General features: G+C 41.5%; 1 protein-coding gene across 5 annotated transcripts in view; it reads left to right on the forward strand.

Annotated features, from left to right (window-relative positions):
- si:ch211-285f17.1 (sickle tail protein homolog) overlaps positions 1–17,751 on the forward strand; it is a 643,872-nt gene that overhangs the window by 24,675 nt on the left and 601,446 nt on the right. For all 5 annotated transcript variants that reach the window (XM_068007127.1, XM_068007122.1, XM_068007126.1 and 2 more), the window contains exon 2: positions 9,340–9,700. In XM_068007127.1, coding sequence (XP_067863228.1) covers positions 9,628–9,700 — 73 coding nt within the window. In that variant the 5' untranslated portion in view covers positions 9,340–9,627. The remainder of the gene's footprint in view (positions 1–9,339; positions 9,701–17,751) is intronic.

Raw genomic sequence — 17,751 nt, forward strand, 5'->3', positions numbered from 1 at the left:
ACAGTAGACCCAAGATTAAAATGAATGCATCTGGCTCATGTGTACTTGATAGGACTTTGCAACTTGTCAGAAGACAAAAGTTCATCTGGTGATACATACCAGAGTTTAGAGATATTTTCTCTCAAAGAGATGATGATCTATTTACTTTTACTGTTCCATCCTGCTCCAAAACAATTTACAAACTTTAATGACCCCTTTGCAGATTCCTGATTCACATTTTCTGCTCACTCTATGCTTTTTACTCTTCATTCCCTAACAACCCATTTCATGACGTTACTGGTGTTATTTCGAACATAAGCACAATACTAAAAAAAGCTTTGAGACCCACTAATTGTCAAATCTTTGTATATTCCTTCACCATGAATGTCCCATTTTATTTTTTGCCTGCTAGGTAACAGCATAACTTTCCCCCTTACCTTTTGCCCAGAAGTCAATTTTACTCCTTGCCAGATTACTTCTCAACTGAGAGATATTATCATTTCCTATTTCATCCAGCTGGAAAAATTCACACAACAATGGCAGACTGCCTATTTACTACAGAAGTATTCAAAATTCCTGTCCCCTTCCCAAATCCTGCTGCTCTGTCCTTATCTTGGTGCTGCTTCCAGCACTGGGACCTTATTCCCACTTGACCTTCTGAGCTCCTTTACCACCAGGAATTTAGTTGCATGACTTAGGATTTTTCTGCTGCTTGACCTAGGCGATCTCTGCTCCTTAAATCTACAAGTTAAAAGGTACCTACTCTAAACCACATCAGCCATCCCCATCTAGCTGCTCCATCCCTCACCCAAATGCTACCTTTCCCCATTGGGATTCTACACTCACCCGCTGCTGGCAATCTTACGTGACAACTAAGTCTCTTCTGTTGCCGAGACTCATCTCTGCTACTGGACCACTGAGGGTCCCTGCCTATCACTGACACATCCTGGAATTCTCTGAACTCCCTTCGAGCCAGGATTTCTGACTTTTCTCAGGCTCCAGACATTTCAAGCTCATTGCTGACTCCAAACTCCTTTGACCCTCCATGTAGGTCCTCCTACCTCTAACTCCTATTACACCATTTTATGTTGTTTTCTTGTGTTCCGCTTGGCTCCGCAACCCCTCACAAGACAACAAATAAGACCATTTAACCCATCTTAATTCATCCATCCAAAAAGACCCTAAGGTTTTCCCCCCCCATTGCTACATCTGATAGTTTCTTAAATGAATCCAGGGTTGTCCTCTCCACTACGCCAACTGAAAGTCAATTCCATGTGTTGATCACCTTGGAAGAACTTAAGATGAGTCCTAAATCTGTGTCTCTGCGTCACACTCTCAATTTAACGTGGCATTTCACTTTTACCCTTTCCATACCCTTGACTATCTTATATACCTCTAAAGGAATCACCACAGTCACCTCCTTTCCAGGCTAGAAAGGAGTTTCTCCAGCTTTTCTCATAACTCAGACCGTTGGCTCTTATTGGCCTACTTCCAGAGTCTGAATGTCTCCCTTGTTTCTCAGTGACCAGACCTGAACACAGTACTCAAAGTATGGCCTGAATACAGTACTGCACAGTTTTAACATGACTTCCTCGAACTTACATTCTACTGTTTTTGCTATGCAATTCAACATTCTATTGGCCCTGTTGATTGCTGTACTGCAATGGTTGAGCATAGTCTACTAAGACTCCCAAGTCTCTTTCAACTTCATCCTTAGCTATTTCAATACCAGTCATGGAGTACGTGTGTTGCCTAATTTTCCTTCTTATGTGCAATACTTTACTCTTACCAGCATTAAATTTCATCTGCCATTGTTCTGCTCACATATATATTTTGTCCAACTCATTGTGCGATGAGCTGCCTCCTCATCGTTGGCACCATTTGTAAATGTGACCAATTTTTCAATGAGTTTCTAAATCCAAGTCATTGATCCCTGCTAATCCCTGGGGCACCTCATTCAATACTCCCCCCCCCCCCCCCACCCCGCCCCAAACCTAACTACTCTAATAAATATCCATTGTTTTCCACCCTTCAGCCAATTTATTATCCATTCTTAAGTTTTAGCCTGGACCCCCACAACGTTGAGCTTAATTAGCAGCCTATCACGTAGATCATGAAATATCTTTCCGTCTAGTCCTATTTTCCAGATGACCTTTTCTCCTGCTTCCATTCCAGACCAGAGTCTCTTCTCAAATAGCTCACAGCCTCCCTCTGCTCTCCCACTTGGTATTCCCCTGTCATGCGACCTGCTGCTGGCACTCTCAAAGTACCAACCCTAGCTGTCTCATCTCCTGTTCTTGGAAAACATTCCACTCAGCTTATTCCCTAGGGGTTAACCTCTCCACCCTCCTACCCATCCCTTTTTAAAATGCCACTGCCTCCCCCCCAAGCCCCACTTGTGGGTCAAACACCAGCCACTCCGCAACATCCTCCAGAACATTTGTTCCCTAACAGCCAAGGCCCTCAATCATTCACCAACTCATTGTCAATTGTTTCATTCTCAATCTGACAGTGACAGAAACCTAATTTATAGGTGGTGACTTCTTCCACCTCAGATGAAGCCTCTTTGTCCTCTTCAGTGTTCAACAGTCAATCATGCCATCCTCCTCCACTGAGTCTACATCTCAGTGGGATTGTACTGGAGTTGTTCCACTCCTACTTGTCCTAACAGAGCCAGCATATTTTCAGCAATGCCTTCTCCAGTTCCCCAAGGATCCATCCTTGGCCCTCCTCTTCATAATATCCTCAGGTGACATAGGCATGGGGTCCACTTCCACTTGTGCTGACAATATCCAGCTCTACTTATCCACCACTTCCTTGAACCATCCCCATGCCGTCAGCCCACCTGTCTAACATCAAATCATGGACAAACCAGAATTTCCTGCTATTGAACATCAGCAACATCAACTCTGCAGCCTTGCCATTGACTCCATACTCCCCCCCCCCCCCCCCCAACTACTTGCTAAGGCTGAACCATTCTATTTGATGTGGAGATGCCGGTGATGGACTGGGGTTGACAATTGTAAACAATTTTACAACATCAAGTTATAGTCCAGCAATTTTATTTGAAATTCACAAGCTTTCGGAGGCTTCCTCCTTCCTCAGGTGAATGTGGAAATGAAATCCTCGAACCTCTCGCATTTATAAATCACAGAACAATACCTGGTGATTACAGACATTCTTTCCAACTGCCTGTTGCCAAGGCAATCAGTGTGCAGACAGACAGGTGTTACCTACAAGGTCTCCGAATATACAAACCACCAAAAAAAAGATAGAGAGGCAGAAACATGGAAAAGACAGCAAATGACCCGTTATATTAAAGACAGATAACATTTGTTCACTGGTGGGGTACCGTGTAGCGTGACATGAACCCAAGATCCCGGTTGAGGCCGTCCTCATGGGTGCAGAACTTGGCTATCAATTTCTGCAAGTTCTGATAGCCAAGTTCCGCACCCATGAGGACGGCCTCAACCGGGATCTTGGGTTCATGTCACGCTACACGTTACCCCACCAGCGAACAAATGTTATCTGTCTTTAATATAACGGGTCATTTGCTGTCTTTTCCATGTTTCTGCCTCTCTATCTGTTTTTTTTTTGGTGGTTTGTATATTCGGAGACCTTGTAGGTAACACATGTCTGTCTGCACACTGATTGCCTTGGCAACGGGCAGTTGGAAAGAATGTCTGTAATCACCAGGTATTGTTCTGTGATTTATAAACGCGAGAGGTTCGAGGATTTCATTTCCACATTCACCTGAGGAAGGAGGAAGCCGCCGAAAGCTTGTGAATTTCAAATAAAATTGCTGGACTATAACTTGGTGTTGTAAAATTGTTTAGGAGGAAGCCTCCGAAAGCTTGTGAAGTTAAAATAAAATTGCTGGACTATAACTTGGTGTTGTAAAATTGTTTACATTCTATTTGACATTGAGCTGTCCTTCAAATAGCACATATTTTCACTACTGAGACTGCTAAATTCCAATTCCATAACATTGCTCATCTCCACTGAAACTATTATGCATGTCACCTCTTACCCATGCCAATGCTCTCCCAACCTCCACCTTCCATGAACTCCTAGTCATCCATACTTCCACCACCTACATCCTGCTCACCCATCACTCCACCCTCATTGACCAACATTGGATTACTTTTCCATCTACGTCATGGCCAGTCCACTGAATCTGGCCTCCTATACATGCCCCCTCCCTCGGGTGTTAAAGCCTCAGCCCTGCTTTTTCAGACATCCCTTCTCACATTTTAAAGCCTTCTTAAAGCTCCAACCTGTCCTAATGCTCCCACAAAGGATTGGCACCCACTCCGTTTCTCCTCTGAAGTGCTTTAGGGTGTTTTATTATGTTAAAAAGCACAATATAAATGCAAATTGCTGTTTCTTGATTATAGTAACGACCAAACAAAACCAAATCACTTGGCTCTACTGTAAGGATTACACGTATTGTTTATATGCCATCATTCTTCAATCAACAAGGAACTAGAGAAGCTTAGTGTATGGGTTTCAGAAGCTTTTGATGAATGTGACAACTGGAACACTAGTTTGTAATAATAATGGTTGCACATACTATTCAGTTTATCTCTATAAATCCTTATGTATATCCACTTTCCAGAGTCCACCTGTTTGCTTTGTTGCTCACAACAAAGATCTAATTTCAACAAATATTTAATAAAAGAGTCAAATTACTGCTTAGTAAAATATTAAATTGACTGTAATGTCAATGCAGCTTCCATCAGTTCCCCATACACATTTACTTGACATGTCACATACTATATTGAAAAACAAAGAAATTTACTGGTGACAATATACAATTAGATTGTGAATTGGGGGGAAAACTGGCAACAGCTTGATGAAAGAGATAAACCAAGATCATGTTCAGTTACTGTAATGGGTCTGGGTGATCTCTATTTAAAATTGCTGCCTTCTTTATAGTGTAAAAAGATGGCTCAAACATTCTTTTACCCTACCAACACTCACTGTCCAGGCTCTCATGACAAATGACCACTTGGGTGATTGCAGAAGGATTATTCCCACTTGTGGAAATATATCCCAGCAAAAAGATGGTGCTTTCAGGATAGGGTGGGAGAAAAGGAGTCTAAAAACTGCTTAAAAAGAAACTATCAAAACAACACGTTACATTTCTCTAGTCGTTCAGGCGTTGCACCTAAGATGAATCCAAATATTTTTTTAAACTGCATTCATTAAACATTTCCTGTACCTAATTTGGAATGAATGCTGCAATTCAAAGTTTTAGTTTGGCTACTTGTCCAGTGGTTCAGTTGGTAAACATATCTACTTGCATGGCATTGAGCCATACAGACCAGTTTGGTCAAAGATATCACCCTGTTCTGCATTACATTAATGTCCCCAATAAGGCTCTGACTGAAGTTAGTTAACCACAGGCCAAGGTCTGAAAAAAAAAGCCAAAGTTCCTCCTCCTCATTACTAGCCAGTGACCATGTCTGGAAAATATGCATACGTGGACATCTGGTGACGACAGGATTGGCCTCGGCTGCAATACCCTCGTAGTTAAATAGCCTGCTTTCACTCAGGTTAAATAGGGTACATGAGTCAGGCAGTAGGCCCTTTTAATATGCAAATTGGGGTCCCGATTCTGATTTTAGGACTCAACTGGACCCCCCCCCACCCCGCCCCCCGCCCCAACCTTCTATGCTGCCCCTCTGTGACATCATCTGTATGCATATGGTCAACTTCCATATGTATACTGACCGCACCCAGATCTATCTCTTGGCTCCAAAACCATCTTTGTGCTGTCAGATTGACAAGATTGTTTTGTCCATGGATGAGTCAAAATTCCCTCCAACAGCATATCAGGAAGTCCAATGCCATCATTTTCAGACCCCACCATAAATTCACTCCTTTGCCACTGACATACAAAAGGGCTGGAAAAGACTTTTAGGCCCATCAAGACCACCCCATACAGACAATAGTGCAACCACATACACTGTTGATCCACCCACTAACTACACAAGTGCCATGGGCTGAGGCATGGGCAGAGGCAGGTGAGGTAACAGAGGTGGAAGTAGGCGGTATTGTGATGGAAAGGCTATGGGGCTGGAAACATAGCTCAGGGTTGAATAGGATATTGAAAAGTCTAGTTCAACCTCAGACATTGGCCAGGGAGGGGGATGGAATCAATGGCAAGGGCACAGAGTTTGTGGCAAGGGCTGAAGGCGATGGCTTCAGTCTTATCAATGTTTAGCTGGAGGAAATTGTGGGTCCTCTTGGAGACTGGATGTCAGTCAAGCAGTCTGACAACAGAGGTAGTGGAAGGGTTGAGAGTGGCAGTGGTGGGAGGGGGGTCAAGAGATAGTGGTGGAAAGGTTGACCTGATTGTCAGCAGCAGATATGTGGATGATGTTGTCAATGTGCAGCATGTTAATGAGGAATTGGAGGGAGCCAAGGATAGATGCTCAGGGGACTCCGGAGGCAATGGTGTGGGAGTGGGAAGAGAAACAACATACTCTGGCTGCAATGAGATAGGTAAGAATCAAGTGAGGGCAGCCCCATTGAGCTTGACAACGAAGGTGACGAGGGTGATATGGTTGACTGTGTTGATGGCTGCGGACAGGTCAAAAAGACCTTCACTGTCATGAAGGATGTCATTTGTGACTTTGATTAAGGCTGTTTCAGTACTGCAGCAGCAGCAGAAACCTGATGGGAAAAATTCAAAAGAGGGAGTTGTGGGAAAGATGGGCACGGATTTGGGAGGCAACACGTTCAAGGATTTTGAAGAGGAAAGGAAGATTGGAGTTGAAGCAGTAGTTTGCAAGGTCAGAGGAGTTGATGGTTTTTTTTTGAGGAGGGGGTGATGATGGCTGATTTGAAAGGGATGGGGACAGCACCTGAGCAAAGGGAACCATTTATAATGTCAGCTAGCATGGGGGCCAAGAAGGGAAGTTGGGTGGTTAACAGTTCAGTGGGAATGGGGCCAAGGGTGCAGGAAGTGGGTCTCATGGACAAGATGAACTTGGAGACAGCATGAGGGGAGATGGAAGAGAAATGCAGATTGAGAGCTAAGGCAGGAGAGAGCCTGAAAGGGGGAGGGAGGTTTGATTTGTTGGGAAAAAGGAAGTTGGAGGGAAAAAGCAGCAGAGTCAGCTGAACAGACTGTCTCAAACTTAAGTGACAAAGTAGTCCATGAACCCCTCACACTTGTTAGAGATGAGGGTGGAGGGGGCAGGGGAGAAGGTTCTTTAATATTGTGATACAAAAAAGCAGTCAGGGGCAACTTAACAGTGAGCCATATCAGTATTCATTAGAAACTTGAGAAACAAAATTGATGCTATAACTACTGTAACATCAACATGTAGTTAATTATTGACATTAAAGAATTTTGGTACACCATTAATAACCACTGCAACACACAAAAGAAATCGCAGAAGCACACCACCATTTTGTCATGACATTATTTTCTCCTGAGTATAATCAAAACATGAATCAAATCATATTTTGAATAATGGAAACATCAGAGCACAAATGTCAAACAATTCCAGTACTGAATACAATATAGTAAAAAGGAATCTGCACCTTCTCAAGTTTAACAATGGATATATCTCCCTTACTTTCAAACTCAATCAAAACTGAATCAATCAAAACTGAAATTGTTGGTTACATTTGACATAAAACATCACATTTATTAACATTGTCTCATTTGCTGGAACTCATTTATGCTACTTGCAGGATATTAACTAGTGCTAAGGTCATGGGTATAATGGGACAAGAACAGATCTGGCCCGGGTAAATTGGAATCAAAGATTGGCAGGCAAAATTGTAATTGAACAGTGGGCGGCCTTTAAAGAGGACATGGTTCAGGTACATTCGCACGAGGCAGAAAGGGAAGGCAACAAAAGCCAGAGCTCCCTGGATGACAAAAGAGATAGTAAGATGAAATGGAAAAAAGGGGTATATGACAGATGTCAGGTTGATAACACAGTATAAAAAGTTCAGAGGGGAAGTGAAAAAAGAAATGAGGGGCAAAGAGGGAGTATGAGAATAGACTGGCAGCCAACATAAAAGGGAATCCAAAAGTCTTCTATAGGCATGTAAACAGTAAATGGGTAGTAAGAGGAGGGGTGGGGCCGATTAGGGACCATAAAGGAGGTCATCTACGCATGGAGGCAGAGGGGATGGCTGAGGTACTAAATGAGTTCTTTTCATCTGTCTTTACCAGGGAAAATACTGCTGCCACCAGTGTCTCAATAAAGGAAGATATAGTTGAGATACTGGATGAGCTAAAAATTGATAAAGAAGAAGAGGTACTAGAAAGGCTAGCTGTACTTAAAGTAGATAAGTCACACAGTCCAGATGGGATGCATCCTAGGTTGCTGAGGGAAATTGTGGAGATATTAGCCATAATCTTCCACACATCCATAGATACAGGGGTGGTGGAGGCAGATTCAATCATGGCCTTCAAAAGGGAACTGGATAGGTACTTGAAAGGAAAAAAATTGCAGGGCTACCAGGATAGGGCAGGGGAGTGGGACTAGCTGAATTACTCTTGCATCGAGTCCACGTGGACTCGATGGGTCAAATGGCCTCCTTCCATGCTGTAACCTTTCTATGATAACAGTGCAATAAAATTGTACCGATATTAGTAGTGAGTTCATTTCAAGGCCAATTATCATCATTTTTCGTTTCTTCCGCTTGCTTATTTTCCTCTAACATTTTCAAATAGTATTTATCTGTCATGTAACCGTTGATTTTGTTGCATTGTGTCACAATGATGAACAATAAGATGGTAGAGCTGATAATTAAAACCTATTCCAAAATAAAGTTAGGTGAACGCAGCCAGAACGGAGGCAAAAGAGGTGCATTTCAAAACACGCCTAGGAATTTAATAGCGGCCAATTTAAAAAAAAATAAACTAGTAGTTGAAGTTATATAAAAAGATACTTGCACAATCTTGGCAAACGGCTTGGTAAATTAATTTGGAACAAAACGTGTATTATCTCCACGGAATCTTAAGAGACTTTGAAATGTTAAAACGAGGTTTCCAACTTAAAAACAATGAAACAGCAATTTCACTTCAGTAGTTTAGAAAAAACAAACGAGAGTGTGTTGCCTGAAAACTAAGAACAATGAATATGCATATGAAGTATATCTACCCAGTTTAATGCACGCCCTACATCCTCTCTTTTCACATTTAAAATACACAAACACAGGCCTTTTTTTCTATTTACGTATATCAACCTTGCAGCAACTGGTCTGAAGATGACGCAGTCTAGCTGCAATCATGTTATTAATAATTACCGACAAGACGCAGCCGAAGAACGGGTGCCTGCACACATATAACTCTCTCCCCTCTTCTTATTACCCACTCCCCTTGAACAGCTGCCCAGGTGAACGAAAAGCAGCTTCCGGCCAGCAGCGAGCAGAATGGGCGGACCCAGTACTGCAGTCTTGGCGTGAAGTGCGCTGCACTCTGACAGGAGAAAGAGTGAGACGAGAGACATAGCGCGAGAGGGAAAAGCATAACAGAACTGCGGTTATACAAAGCTCTGCAAGCGCTCAGCTCGATTCCTGCTGAACTGACACTCCACACAATCACCCGCCACAACGAAATAAAAGGACTGCAAGGAAGAACTAGCATCTTTGCAACAAAAAAAGAACACGACAGTAATGTCTGGAAACCGGGTTCAGTTCGCAGGACTACCGCCCGCGGGAGATGTGAAGGACCGCCACAAAGTAGCACGTAGGTGTTTATTTTTAAGACAAGTTTTCACTTATTCTTAGCAAACGCACGTGGTGTTGGCAGAAAGTAAATTAATTAATTATGTGTGTGACCTTATCGCCCCCTTAGTGAGTGGTGATGGGGCGAGGGAGCAGTGGTGTACAGTATGTTGTGTTTTATATGGATTTGTAGACTCGATATCGACAGTTAGCTACTTCCAACTTAACTTTAGTCCTTTAACAGTGAATGGCCTGAAGCTGTGTTAACAATCCTGTTTTCAAAGACATAATTAAAATTCCAAAATTTAAAGTTTACATTAGTCCTCCACCTGTGACGTATTAAAGAATATACAAATTATGTATTTTAACAGTTTCATATTTACTGTAAATATCAGTATACTCTTTCATTAAGTTTATTGTAAATTTTTCATGGTCTTTTATCCCTATCTGTTTTCTGAGAATGCTTTTTGTAAGTGCGATGATTGTATGTTAAGATATATATTAGTGAGATTTTTTTCCCTGTAACTAATGCACAGCTAATGGCAGACAGTCATTGTCCTCTTGGCAAGTTATGTTTCAAAGTGTCCATTCATCTTATGGATAGTCTGTGCACCTGTGTAGCTAACGGACTGGCACTTTTCAGGATGGAAGCAGAGAAAAATACCTTGCATGTTGTAATCAACGTTTGTGGAGTTTACTGGAGATTGAGAGAGCTGACTTTTCCAGTTACAGAATATTTTAGTTTTATTTATAACAATGCATTGTTACTTTAGGTACCCAATTAAGTTGCACTAGTGGGTTGTATGTGATGATCATGATCATATAACTAAACATTAGACAGTTCACCTTTGAGACAATGCAACATCTAGTGCGCTAGAGTAATAGTTGCTGGAGGGCATGGAGCTTGTAATTATTGTGGTTCTGTACCAGCAGGTGTGTGTTCCTGTGACTTAGTCTTATAGTGTAAACTTTGTTTTTCCTTCAAACAATAACCCAAAGCAAACTTGATATGTTACAATGTTTGGACAAGATAAGACTGAGTGATTAGAGCTGTGTGAGGTTCTTCATTGGTTTTGGGTTTATGTGCATTATAGACCCCCAAACCAGTAAGGGTCCTTGACCACATCTTAAATTCACCTTGACCTTTTGCTTATAAATCTTTGCATTATGAGCAGCTAAAAATAAACTACAATCTGCAAAAAGTTCCATCATTTAAAAAAATCTATATGGAGGTAAGATTACCTTTTAATTGGAGAGAAGAGGAGTTTTAACACTGAAGAATATAGCTATCTTATTTCATTCTGATTTTGAATCTCTCATCCAACATCCATTAGATTGTTGTACCTGTGATCTCTCATGCCCAATTGGAGATAGGGTCCTCACCTGCAGAGCTGTGATTGCAATGCCAGTCAGTTTTCATGAATGGAATCCAAAGTGAAGAAATAAACAAAGGATGAACTACACAAGTATGGGGTTTCCTTTTGGGATTGGATTCCATTAATACATCTACATTTATATTGCACCTTTCATGTATTCAGGATGTCTCACGTTGCAATGAATTACTTTTGAAGTGTAGTCACTATTGTTATGTAAGCAAATGGAGCAGCCAATTTGCACATGCCACAGACTCACAAATAGCAATGAGATAAATGACTAGTTAATCTGTTTTGATGGTGTTGGCTGAGGGGTATATTTTGGCCAGGATACCAAGAGAATTCTCTTGCTGTTCTTCACATTGTGCTGGGAGAACTTTTACATTCACCTGAACAGATGAATGAAACCTTGGTTTAACATCTCATTTGAAAGACAGCCTCTGATAATGCAGCATCCCCTCAGTACTGTGCTAATTTGCCAGCTTAGATTATGTGCTCAGGTCCTGGAGTGGGACTTGAACCCACAACCTTATGACTCCGAGGCAAAAGTGCTACCAAACTGACACCACTTCAAATGGCCTTAATTGGATATCATATTTCGAATTTTCTCCTGATCAGCCATTATTACTCAATAATTAGAGATAACATTATGGCAGTAGAAAAAAGGGATATAACTAACAGGAACAGAATCCATACGGATTGAAATAAAAGATAAGAAGGGATCAATCACGCTAATAGGAGTATACAACAGACCATCTAATAGTGGAAAGGAGGTGGAGGAAGAAATATTTAAGAAAATATGTGAAATGAGTAAAGGACATAGAATAATAATCATGAGAGATTTTAATTACCCCTAAATAAACTGGCAAGAAGAGGTAGGTGAAGGTTTACAAAACTAGGGATAAACGGGTCACTTTCAGATTGGTAGGCTGTAACTAGTGGAGTGCCGCAAGGATCAGTGCTTGAGCCTCAGCTATTGACAAAATATATTAATGACTTAGATGAAGGGACCGAGTGTAATGTATTCAAGTTTGCTGACGATACAAAGCTAAGGGGGAAAGTAAGCTGTGTGGAGGACACAGCCTGCAAATGGATTATAGACAGGTTAAGTGAGTGGGCAAGAAGGTGGCAGATTGAGTATAATGTGGGGAAATGTAAGGTTATTTACTTTGGTAGGAAGAAAAGAAAAACAGAATAGTTTCTCACCATTTTAAAAAAAAATTAAATGTTGGAGTAGGAGGACATCCAAATCTCTCTGAACAAGAAACACAAAAAGTTAGCATGCAAGTACAGCAAGCAGTTAGGAAGGCAAATGGTGTGTTGGCCTTAATTGCAAGAGGGTTGGAGTACAAGAATAAGGAAGTCTTACTACAATTGTACAGGGCTTTGGTGAGACCTCACCTGGAGTACTGTGTACAGTTTTAGTCTCCTTATCTGAGGCAAGATATACTTGCCTTGGAGGCGGTGCAACGAAGGTTCAATAGATTGATTCCTGGGACCAGAGGGTTGTCCTATGAGGAGAGATTAAGTAGAATGTGTCTATACTGTATGAGTTTAGAAGAATGAGAGGTGATCTCATTGAAAGAACGTAAGAAATAAGAGCAGCAGTTGGCCATCTGGCCTCTCGAGCCAGCTCCGCCATACAACAAGATCATGGCTGATCTTCAACCTCAACATCATTTTCCTGCATTATCCCCATATCCCTTGATGCTTTCAATATCTGGAAATCTATCGACCTCTGTTTTGAATGTACTCAATGACTGAGCCTCCACAGCCCTCTGGGGTAGAGAATTCCAAAGATTCACCACCCTCTGAGTGAAGAAATTTCTCCTCATCTCAGTCCTAAATGGCCTACCCCTTATTCTGAGACTGTGACCCCTGGTTCTAGACTCCCTAGCCAGAGGAAACATCCTCCCTGCATCTACCTTGTTGAGCTCTGTAAGAATTTTAGATGTTTCATTGAGATCAACTCTCATTCTCCTAAACTCTAGAGAATATAGGCCGAGAGTACTCAATCGCTCCTCATACGACAGTCCTGCCATCCCAGGAATCAGTCTGGTGAACCTTCGTTGCACTCCCTCTATGGCAAGTATATCCTTTCTTAGGTAAGGAGACTAAAACTGCACTCAATACTCCAGGTGTGGTCTCACCAAGGCCCTATATAATTGCAGTAAGGCATCTTTACTCCTGTACTCAAATCCTCTTGTAATAAAGGCCAACATACCATTTGCCTTCCTAATTGCTTGCTGCACCTGCATGTTAGCTTTCAGTGACTCATGTACAAGGACACCAGGTCCCTTTGGACATCAACATTTCCCAATCTCTCACCATGCCTTTCTGTTTTTCCTTCTGAAGTGGATAACTTCACTTTTTCCCATATTATGTTCCATCTGCCATGTTCTTGCCCATTCATTTAGCCTGTCTATATCCCCTTGAAGCCTTTTTGCATCCTCCTCATAACTCACCTTCCCAACTAGTTTTGTGTCATCAGCAAATATTACATTTGGTCCCCTCATCCAAATCATTGATATAGATTGTGAATAGCTGGGGCCCAAGCACTGATCCCTGCGGTACGCCACGAGTCACAATCTGCCAACCTGAAAAAGACCTGTTTATTCCTAATCTCTGTTTTCTGTCTGTTAACCAATTCTCAATCCATGCCAGTATGATACCCCCAATTCCATGTGCTCTAACTTTGTTTACCAACCTCCTCTGTGGGACCTTCTGAAAATCCAAATACACCACATCCACTGGTTCCCCCTTATCTATTCTACTAGTTACATCCTCAAAGAACTACAATAGGTTTGTCAAACATGATTTCCCTTTCATAAATCCATGTTGACTCTACCAAATCCTATTTATTATTTTCAAAGTGTCGAGTTATCACATCCTTTATAATAGATTCTAGCATTTCCCTACTACTGATGTCAGGCTAACAGGTCTAGTTCCCTGTTTTCTCTCCATCCTTTCTTAAATAGTGGGGTTACATTTGCTACCCTCCAATCTGCAATATACAAGATTCTGAGGGGGTTTGACAGGGTAGATACTGAGAGGTTGTTTCCCCTGGCTGGAGAGTCTAGAACTAGGGGGCATAATCTCAGGATAAGGGGTCGGCCATTTAGGACTGAGATGAGGAGGATTTTCTTCACTGAGGGTTGTGAATCTTTGTAATTCTCTACCCCAGAGGGCTATGGATGCTGAGTCAGTGAATATGTTCAAGGCTGAGCTAGATTTTTGGACTCTAGGGGAATCAACGGATGTGGGAATCGGGTGGGAAAGTGGAGTTGAGGTTGAAGATCATACATAATCTTATTGAATGACAGAGCAGGCTCGAGAGGCCATGTGCCCTACTCCTGCTCCTATTCCTTATGTTCTTATGAATGGAGTTTTTACAGTATGTGCAGGACTCCTTTCTTACCCAGTATATAAAAAGTCCAACAAGAGAGGCAGCACTGCTGGATCTAGTAATGGGAAATGAACCAGAACAGATTAGAGAAGTAAGTGTAGGGGAATATCTAGGCAATAGCGATTGCAACATAATACGGTTTAAAATAATAATTGAGAAAGACAAAAGTAAAACAAAGACCAAAGTAATAGATCGGAAAAAAGCTAATTTTGAGGGGATGAGAATGGAACTAAGGAAGGTAAACTGGAAAAAAAATTGACGGACAAAGGGATCGAACAGCAGGGTGAAATATTTAAACCGATGATCAATAGAGTTCAGGAGAAATAAATTCCTCTACAAAAACAAGAACGAACAAGCCAACAGTGAAACACCATGGATGAATAAAGAGATAAGGGTAACTTGAAACTTAAAGAAAAAGACAAACTCTAAGTACATAGATAATAAAGGAGAGGATGACAAAAGGGAATACGAAAAGGTTTGGAAAGATGTCATCAAAACAATTAGGAAAGCAAAGAAGAACTACGAGATTAAATTATCAAGGAATATAAAAAGAAATAGTGAAGCATTCAACAGATATATAAATAACAAAAGAAAAATCAGGATAGGGATAGGGCCACTAAGGGATGCACAAGATAAGCTCTGAGGTAATGACAGAGCAGGCTCGAGAGGCCATGGCAGAAATATTAAATAGTTACTTTTGTCTCAGTATTTACCAAGGAGACTGACTAGGTGGGTATGACATTAGAAGAGGAGATCAAAAAAGACATTTAAGAAAGGAAGGGGGGAGATAATTGATAAACTAATCAAACTTAGAGAGGATAAAACCTCTGGTTCTGATGGATTGCATTCACGTATATTAAAAGAAGTTAGGGAAGAGGCACTTTAAATATATTTAAAAATTCACTAGAAAAGCAAATAATGCCAGTGGACTGGCGGACAGCTAATGTGAATCCTATATTTAAAAAAGGAGATAGAACCAGTGCAGGGAACTATAGACCAGTTAGTTTAACATTGGTAGTAGGAAAGAATCTTTACTCAAAGATGTAATAGAAAAACATCTAGAAAATGAAAACATAATTGAGTAGTCAGCACAGATTTTGGAAGGGAAAGTCATGTTTGACCAATCTTGTTGAATTCTTTGAAGAAGTAACAGCAAGAGTAGACAAGGGTAATGTAGTAGATGTAATATATTTGGATTCTCAAAAGGCCTTCGATAACGCACCGCATTGTAGAATCATGACTAAGGTCAGAGTATGTGGAGTCAGGGACAGGTAACAGAATGGATAGCAAGCTGGCCACAAAACAGAAAGGAGTTAAGGGTAGCTACTCAGACTGACAAAAGGTGGGAAGTGATGTTACACAGGGATCAGTGCTGGGACCACTGTTGTTCACAATTTACATTAATGATTTGGACTCAGGAATCAGAAGGACAATTTCAAAATTTGCAGATGACATGAAATTGGGTTTGTAGTTAAGACAAAGGAGGAATATGTTAAAATGCAAGAAGACATTAATAAACTTGCAGAATGGGTATGTAATTGGCAAACGAATTTCAATATCTAAGTGTGAGGTGACACATTTTAGTAGGAAGAATAAGGAGGCCACATATGCTTGGATAATAAGATACTGGATGGGCTAAAAATTGATAGAGGTGGTACTAGAAAGGCTAGCTGTACTTAAAGTAGATAAGTCACCTGGTCCGGATAAGATGCATCCTAGGTTGCTGAGGGAAGTGAGGGTAGAAATTGAGGAGGTACTGACCATAATCTTCCAAACATCCTTGGATACGGGGGTGGTGTCAGAGGACTGGAGAATTGCAAATGTCACACCCTTGTTCATAAATGTGTACGGATAAACCCAGCAACTATAGGCCAGTCAGTTTAACCTCGGTGGTGGGGAAACTTTTAGAAACGATAATCTGGGACAGAATTAACAGTCACTTGGACAAGTATGGATTGATTAGGGAAAGCCAGCATGGATTTGTTAAAGGCAAATCATGTTTAACTAACCTGATTGTTTGTTTGTTTTTTGATGAGGTAACAGAGAGGGTAAATGAGGGCAATGCAGTTGATGTAGTGTATATGGACTTTCAAAAGGCATTTGATGAAGTGGTAGGCTTGTCAAAAAGATTGTGGCCCATGGAATAAAGGGGACAACATGGATTCAGAATTGGCTAAATGACAGGAAACAGAGTGGTGAATGGTTGTTTTTCAGACTGGAGGGAGGTCTATAGTGGTGTTCCACAGGGGTTGGTGCTGGGACCACTGCTTTTCTTGAGATATATTAATGACTTGGACTTAGGTGTACAGGGCACAATTTCAAAATTTGCAGATGACACAAAACTTGTAAGTGTAGTGAACATTGAGGAGGACTGTGATAGATTTCAAGAGGATATAGACAGGCTGGTGGAATGGGCGGACACGTGGCAGATGAAATTTAATGCAGAAAAATGTGAAGTGATACATTTCGGTAGGAAAAACGACGAGAGGCAATATAAACTAGAGGGCACAACTCTAAAAGGGGTTCAGGAACGAAGAGATCTGGGGGTATATGTGCACAAATCATTGAAGGTGGCATGGCAGGTTGAGAAATAGAGGCATAGAATACAAAAGTAAGGAAGTCACGATGAACCTTTATAAAACACTGGTTCGGCCACAACTGGAGTATTGTGTCCTGTTTTGGGCACCGCACTTTAGGAAAGATGTGAAGGCCTTAGAGAGGGTGCAGAAGAGATTTACTAGAATGATTCCAGGGATGAGGGACTTTAGTTACGTGGATAGACTGGAGAAGCTGGGGTTGTTCTCCTTGGAACAGAGAAGGTTGAGAGGAGATTTGATCGAGGTATTCAAAATCATGAAGGGTCTAGACAGAGTGGATAGAGAGAAACTGTTCCCATTGGCGAAAGGGTCAAGAACCAGTGGACATAGATTTAAGGTGATTGGCAAAAGAACCAAAGGTGACATGAAGAAAAACTTTTTTACACAGCGAGTGGTTAGGATCCGGAATGCACTGTCTGAGGGGGTGGTGGAGGCAGATTCAATCATGGCCTTCAAAAGGGAACTGGATAAGTACTTGAAAGGAAAAATTTGCAGGGCTACGGGGATAGGGCGGGGGAGTGGGACTAGCTGGATTGCTCTTGCATGGAGCGAGCATGAACTCAATGGGCCGAATGGCCTCCTTCTGTGCTATAACCGTTCTCCGATAAGAGTCTAAATGGAGGAGAGGAACAAAGGGATCTTGGGGTACAGATACACAAATCACTAAAAGTAGTGATGTCTGTTAATAAGATGATGA

This window comes from Heptranchias perlo, chromosome 2 (assembly GCF_035084215.1).
Source record: "Heptranchias perlo isolate sHepPer1 chromosome 2, sHepPer1.hap1, whole genome shotgun sequence".
Taxonomy (NCBI): domain Eukaryota; kingdom Metazoa; phylum Chordata; class Chondrichthyes; order Hexanchiformes; family Hexanchidae; genus Heptranchias; species Heptranchias perlo.